This window comes from Sus scrofa, chromosome 14, assembly GCF_054392235.1.
Source record: "Sus scrofa isolate SSC_HxYL_T2T_F1_AM1 chromosome 14, Sscrofa_HxYL_maternal_Yorkshire_Landrace_v2.0, whole genome shotgun sequence".
Lineage (NCBI taxonomy): Eukaryota > Metazoa > Chordata > Mammalia > Artiodactyla > Suidae > Sus > Sus scrofa.
This window is the reverse complement of record NC_139396.1, coordinates 51,684,235-51,691,908: the sequence shown is the minus strand read 5'-3', so window position 1 is coordinate 51,691,908 and position 7,674 is coordinate 51,684,235. Positions and strand designations below refer to the sequence as shown.

At 40.9% G+C, this 7,674-nt stretch overlaps 1 protein-coding gene across 17 annotated transcripts in view; it reads right to left on the bottom strand.

The window, feature by feature from the left end:
* Positions 1-367: 367 nt before the first annotated feature.
* CLIP1 (CAP-Gly domain containing linker protein 1) overlaps positions 368-7,674 on the bottom strand; it is a 147,537-nt gene continuing 140,230 nt past the window's right edge. For all 17 annotated transcript variants that reach the window (XM_084996045.1, XM_021072961.2, XM_084996038.1 and 14 more), the window contains 5 exons: positions 6,703-6,820; positions 6,461-6,611; positions 5,875-5,924; positions 2,627-2,751; positions 368-2,058 (listed from right to left, as the gene is read on the bottom strand). In XM_084996045.1, the coding sequence (XP_084852171.1) occupies positions 1,833-2,058; positions 2,627-2,751; positions 5,875-5,924; positions 6,461-6,611; positions 6,703-6,820 (670 nt within the window). In that variant the 3' untranslated portion in view covers positions 368-1,832. The remainder of the gene's footprint in view (positions 2,059-2,626; positions 2,752-5,874; positions 5,925-6,460; positions 6,612-6,702; positions 6,821-7,674) is intronic.

Here is a 7,674-nt window from a genome sequence, read left to right as displayed (position 1 = left end):
TCTACTCTGGATTAATATCTACCTGTGGTGGAGTCAGAACTCATAAAACAGATGCTCGGTTCATTTGTCATTTTGGTAAACATCACAGCAATTTTCACCAGTTTCTTCGCAAAACTTCATGCATCAATATGTAGTTGGTTGTACCTGGTGCCACTTACATGTAATGAGAGTGTGACATAGCAATGGATAAGCACCTTGGGTATTTATTTTATGCTGAATGGGTCATAGAATGCTTTGAGATAACTTCTTAAAAGCTGTTTATCAACAAACGGCAGTAGAAATTGCTATTTGGATCTACAGTGCTTGTTCATTTGTAGAAAAACCATTACGACAAATAAACCTGAGAATAATACCAGTTTACTACCACTGGCAAAAAAGAATAACCCTTTATTAATGTAGATACAGAACACTTGTTTGCTCAAATTTTAATACTGCTTTACACATAGTTTGTGAAACAGTTCCTATTCATGTTTATAACCAAAAATTTGAACTGATTACAGGTTTATCTTTCACTTGTCAAACACATAGTTGATAATCTCGAGGGGAAAATACATCAAAGGCATATATACAATTATAGAACTTCTTATTATACATGTCTCATGGATGATACATTTATTTATTACTTTTTACATATTCTAGAAGACATTCAAATGAAGATAAATAGATTCAAACTGGTTGATAAAAGTTCTCCTGGTTGAGGTCCTTCATTTTTATTTTTTTGTGATAAGAAAATCCAAAATTATTAATGTTGAATTTCTCATCATACATTCATCTAAAAACACAGTAAAAAAAAAACTTGTAAAGATTGTAGATCGGTTAATTTAGGTGTTCTGTAGTGGCTTATTATCTAATTAAATTACTGCTGGGGATATCTGCTGGAGAAGGAAAATAAAATCCGGAGAAAATTCTCCCAGTGATTTATATCTGATAAAGAAATAAAAACAAAAAGAAGAAAATAGCTGCAAAGCCACAAGATGCTATTTCTGGCCTAGTCTGTTATGTCCTGATGAATATCTTGAAGTGTTTTATTTTTCATAAAGGTAAAAATCTGAAAAGAAAGACACATTGTGTATGTTTTTTCCCAAAATATAGATTTTACAAAAATATATACATATATAATATATAGAAGCTGAAATTATGCAAAACCAATGAACAGAACACCACAGTAGAGTACGTGGGTGCAGCATAGAGATTATAAAATGTACCCACAGCAGTTCAGGGGCTTTCCCCTCCCTTGACCTGTTTCATGATTTTATAATCACACCTAAGTATCATCAAGCATGAAATAAAGGCACTACTAACATCAGGTAGTGCAAAGAGCTCAGATAGTTCTTTTAAGAATAAAATACTTTAAATGAGTAGATGAAAATGCAAAATGGCACATTTTTTTCAACTCATTCCAGTGTTGAAGCTTAACCAAAACATCTAAATATACAAATGCAGCCTGGAAATATTTAGTGCAAATATGAAAAGTAACGGCATAATTTAAAGTTACTTAAATAAGGTATTGTAAGGGTAGGAATTGTTCTATGAGGTTTCCCTAGGGACAATAAATGTAATGGCATCCGGTGCAATGTCTGGTTAATACTTTTAAAAATCAGGAAGACAAAATTAGAGGTGAAAACTCACCTAACTATTTATTATTCTAACTTAAAAACTTAGAGGTGGAGACTAAAAGGGCGATTTGTTGACGAGCAAAATATTTTCTTAGATTTGTTGGTGGGGGTAAAAAATAAACATGAGTTCTCCTGAAGTCCGCACACGTGATGCTGGTGGTCACTGCCTCAATGCCAGCGCATCTGAGAAAGCCCAGTTCTTGATGGGAGGCTTCATCAGAAGGTCTCGTCATCATTGCAGTTGGTTGCCCAGTGCCCGAACATCTCACAGATTTCACAGTAGGGGCGTTCCTCGCTCCGACTGCCGTGGTGTGTGGAATGGGGGGGGTCCTCAGACATCTGTGCCTGGGTGGGACAATCCTCTGTGTCATGGAGGTCAAAGCAGTCACATATGTCACAGAAGAGGCGAGGTTTCTTCTTGGACTGTTTCTCCTGATCATCGCTACAATTGTTAGCGTGGGTAAGCAGAAACACATCTCCATCAGAAGAAATTCAAGAGACAAGTATCACTTGTAATGAATATAAAATAAACAAGAATTATGGGCAAGTCTGGGAGCCTCGAATGTAAGGACTATGGGTCCACATTTAAAATTTGCCTTTTTAGGGCCGTGCCTGTGGCACATGGAGGTTCCCAAGCTAGGGGTCAAATCAGACCTACAGTACTACAGCTGCCAGCCTACACCACAGCCACAGGAACTCGGGATCCAAGTCTCGCCTGTGACCTGCACCACAGCTCACAGCAACGCCAGATCCCCGACCCACTGAGTGAAGTCAGGGACTGAACCCGCATCCTCATGGAAACTAGTGGGATTTATTTCTGCTAAGCCACAACAGGAACTCCTTCACATTTAAAGTTTTCACATCAAACGATTTCCACTCTCTTGCCAGATCTATGGAAACTGATTTATGGCCAAGTAACCACAAAGCAATTCACCAGAGTATCTAGCTTTAAAAACACATTTACTTAGATGGAACTAAGGTTCCCAGCAGCATTGTGTAACACGAGATACCTGTCGTAACTGTTCAGGTCGTCGCCGTTCCCATTCAGAGCTGCTTCCGACATCATCTCCACCTTCATCTTGAGGTCCTGATTCTTCCTCTGAAGGTCCACTATTACTGAATTTAGGAAATCGATCTGATTTGGGGGGGGGGGACAAAACAGATGTGTAAAAGGACTGAAACATGTTCGCGAGAGCATCAAGAAGTCAGGGGTACACTCTCAGGTTTTGGTTGCAGAGTGTGCTAGATGCCACAGAGGGGCTGACAGTGTCCGTGGCAGAGCCCTTGTTTTATATATGTTTATACACACACACAGTTTTACAAAAAGCATAACCAGTTTTCGTGTTCCATCAAACTGCAGAACCAATTCGGGACTTTTATGTTCTGTAGATCTAAAAAAGCTTATAGAAATTCCACCACCTGACACTTACTTCCTAGTCACGGTAGGAGGGTAACTGTGTCTTCAGAGGAAAATGAAGGAGTTGTAAAGAGAAGGCTTAAGGCGCCTTCCACCCAAGCGGACACTTGCGCATGCCAAGGGGGCAGCACACAGGGGACCTGGGCCGAGACTCAGGACAGTGGGGTAACGACATGACTGACAGGAGGAAATGCTCTTGTCTGAACGTTTTCTTTCAAAGCAATGGCACGTTAATTTAAAAATAGTAAGTTTCTTCCCTCTTTTACAGGCCACATCAAGGTCTCATTTCTCTAAATGTCCACTGAAAAAAATCCCACTTTACACTATTAATACATGTGTGTGTGTTTAAACCCATACAAACATACTTCACTTTTAAAAGAAATATTTGGCCTTTTTCTCCCACTGGGGTGGTTATGAAACAAAGCTAGCAATCTCCAGCTTTGTGATTCTCTGCAGACTATCCCTTCCAACACTGGAAGGCAGACCCACTGAATCTCACGTCTCAAACCACATTTTCTAAGACTTTATTCTTAGAAGCTACATATCAGGAGGGGAAAAAAGCCACAAAATGGATGTGAGTACAGGGGGACATACACATGCATGCACATGTACACACACACACACACACACACACACACACACACACGCTCACAAATTAGGAAACATGAAACAAACCATTTGCTGATTGGAAGAAAAGTGTTGGCAGTGGCAGACGAAACAAACGGAAGCAGAAAGGAACGGGGAAAGAGAAAACATTGTTAATTAAGTTTGTGCTCATTAGACATATAAACTAAGCAGACAGTGCTATACAGGCTAAGATAGGGTGTTTGCTAAGTCCTTACATGCCTTTTAAATGAGATGTAACTAAAATCACAAACTCACTGAGGTTTTCTTTTTCTTTTTGTCTTTTTGCCTTTTCTAGGGCCGCTCCTGTGGCATATGGAGGTTCCCAGGCTAGGGGTTAATCGGAGCAGTAGCCACCGGCCTACTCCAGAGCCACAGCAACGCGGGATCCAAGCTTCGTCTGCAACCTACACCACAGCTCACGGCAACGCCAGATCCTCACCCCACTGAGCAAGGGCAGGGATCGAACCCACAACCTCATGGTTCCTAGTTGGATTTGTTAACCCCTGCGCCACGATGGGAACTCCGAGGTTTTCTTTTATTTAAAAGTGATAGATGGGTTTTGTACCTTTGAATTTTGAACAGGATAAATATGTCCAAAATATATTATTAAAATTGAAGGAAGAAACAGTAGATATTTGTTGCTTATGGGCTATACATTTCCAAAAACAGAATAGTTTGCCCCTATATAATCCCATTTTTACTTTTTATGTTTTTGGCTGCAACTGCATACAGAAGTTCCTGGGCCAGGGAGGGATCAAACCTGAGCCATAGCAGCAACCAGGGGCACAGCATGCTGGATCCTTAACCCAATGAGCCACCAGGGAACTCCAGTATAATCCTATTTCTTAAACTAAGGCTATTTTGATAATTTTGGGTTTAGAAAACAGTTTTCTTTCCTTTTCTTTTTTGCTTCTTTTAGGGCCACACTATTGGCATATGGAAGTTCCCAGGCTAGGGGTCGAATTGGAGCTGCAGCTACCGGCCTACACCACAGCCACAGCGACGTCAGATTCCAGCCACGTCTGTGACCTACACCACAGCTCACGGCAACGCTGGATCTTTAACCCACTGCGAGAGGCCAGGGATCGAACCCACATCCTTATGGATACTAGTCAGATTCGTTTCCACTGCACCACAACAGGAAGGCCTAGAAAACAGTTTTCAAGAACCCTGACTTTTCTTTTTAGGGTAAAGATGAGCAAAGAAGCTTCTGACAGAGGAATTCTACTTCCAGGAATTTATCCTGAAGATATATTAGTATATCTGTAAAATGATAGGTGTTCAAGGTAGTTCATTACAGCATTGTTTATAATACACCTTAAAGATCAGAAACATCCCAAATGTCATGTCAACCAATAGGGAGCTGAGTAAATTATGGAATAGGCATATAATGGAATACAGTACAACTATTAAAAAGATAAGTGCAGCTCAGTTTAAGTAATATGCCATTTGTGTAAAAAAGGGGGGTAGACTGTATTCATTTTGGCTTGTATATACATTTTTTGAAAAATCTCTGAAAATATACATAAATATATATTTTTGGCTGCCCCTCAGCAATGAAAGTTCCCTGAAAATATACACAAATATATATTTTTGGCTGCTCCGCAGCATATGAAAGTTCCCTGGCCAAGGATCAAACCTGAGCCACAGCAGCAACCTGAGCCACTGAAGTGATAATGTTGGATCCTTAACCTGCTGAGCCATGAAGGAACTCCCAAAAGTCCCTGAAAATAAATTTTTTTAAGACACTAATAACACTGATCACCTGTTTAAGGGGTTAAGAACTGAGCAGAAGAGAGATGGTATTTGGAGGGGGATTTTTAAAAACTGTATATATATTTAATACTGTTTAATGTTTAGACCATATGAATATATTACCTATGTAAGAGATTAAATGATTTTTTATTTTTAAATTTTTTCACTTTTATTTTTTTAGGGCCAGAGGTGCACATTGAAGTTCCCAGGCTAGGGGTCAAATCAGAGCTACAGCTGCTGGTCTACACCACAGCCACAGCAACACAGGATCTGAGCCACATCTACAACCTACACCACAGGTCATGGCAGTGCTGGATCCTTAACCCACTGAGCAAGGCCAGAGATCAAACCTGCATCCTCAGGGATACTAGTTGGGTTTGTCTCCTCTGAGCCACAACAGGAACTCCTAAATGTTTTTTTAAAACATCAAGTAAGCAAAGCAAAAGGAAGGAATATTACCTGACTCTCCTGGGCTCTTTCATCCTCTTCTGCCTGAGTATCAGTATTACCTTATATTAAAAAAAAAAAAAAAAATGGAGGGGAGATTTTTTTAAAATTGTAATCTTTTTCCCTTTTATTGCAATGAAAGGGCCAGTGTTAGAAACCCATTCTCATGTGGAATTCTCAAGGTGCCTCTGTGAGAACACATTCAGTTCCTGTCCTATATCTGGACCACTGAGACATGGACACAGGCCCGACCCCTTCACATTTCCTCTCTCCAGGGTTGGCCCTCTGCTGGGTAGGGACGCCTGCCACATCCATCTGAATGGAAAGAGGTGAGCTCCCATTTTCTCCTCCCCTGCTGCGTATTTTCAGAACCCATAGTTGATCTGGGATGGCAGCTGCCACCTACCATCTGATATAAATTTCTACCAACTTTCAAGACCACAGGGGTGTCCAGTGTGGGGACAGGCAGGCATGCCCCGGCATGGGGCCTCATCTGAGGACAGAGAGTCCAGGGCCACACATGGGCTACCTTCCAAGGGTACCTCTACTGGGAAGGGCTCCTCTGCAGGAAAGACGCGCCACTCGGTTGTGGTTTTACCTGAGGAGCTGCTGAGCTGCCTCTTGTTTTCTTTGAGTTGAAGCTCCAAGTTCTTTACCTTGAGCTCAAGCTTCACCTTATCAGACTCTAGAGACTGAACAACTGAATGCAAGGACTTGGCAGAGGCGTTCTCTCCCCTGAGCACCGTGACCTGAAACACATGGGTTGGCTTAGGGCTCGGGGTGGGGGGAGGGCAGGAGACCCAGGGGTGGCACCAACAGTCCCCTGACATGGTACCCTACCTCATTTCTCAGTTTTTCCAGCTCTGCATCCTTTTCTGTGAGTAAGGCACTAGTAATACTGATGGATTTCTGCAAGGAAGCTTTTTCTTCATCTGCGTCTTTTATTAACTTGGATTCTCTAGAAGACCAAAGAGTTAAAAATTCCAGAAATCAACTGAGAGCATGCTCAGTGTACAAGTGTCCAAGAACAGACACGCAATTGACTTTAGCAAATATAAAGGGAAAAAGTACCACAGGGAAGTTTTAGAGGGGGTTAAGGCTATTATGCTTGCAAAATTTTACTTGAAGTTTACTTACTGTGAGGGGAGAAAAAGTTTACCTATGCATAGACATGCCAGAATCTGCATATCATTGTATCCATTTGAATTTAAAGAAACAAGTTAATAACTTTGGAAGACTGTAGAATTAAACAAAACAAGACTGTTGTACCCACAAAGAATTACTTAAAAAAGCTAACCCCCCAAGATGAATTCTGTTACTTCTTGAATAAATTATTACCAAGCAATAACAACAATTAAAATACACACATGCAAAGCAATTATACAGATGTCATGCAGAGCAGTTTTATGCTGGAAGTATCAATTGGTTCTCACTAATTTCAGTAACTCTGAGCAAGTTCCAAGAATGTGTTTTGGAGATCTTATGGGCCAAAACAGTAGCAGAGATTATTACTACTATTCAAACTGAAGGAGTATTACTTTTTGTCCATTGACATTGAGTTGCTCATGGAAAGTAAAGGTAATTACATAAAGGCTAGAACAGCAACATGAAAATGGATTTTCAGCTGTAGAATGGAAACAAGGGGGCATCTGGAGGGGGAAGATCAGTGCACATGACTTACGTTCTTGGGGCTAACCCAGCATATGGTTATCAGCGGAGGGAGACATTTATTTTGGTGTCAAGGGAGTGGAAAAAGAAAGGGAAAGATGAAGGAAGACAGGGAAGGAGGGCAAGACACAAAAGAGACAACCC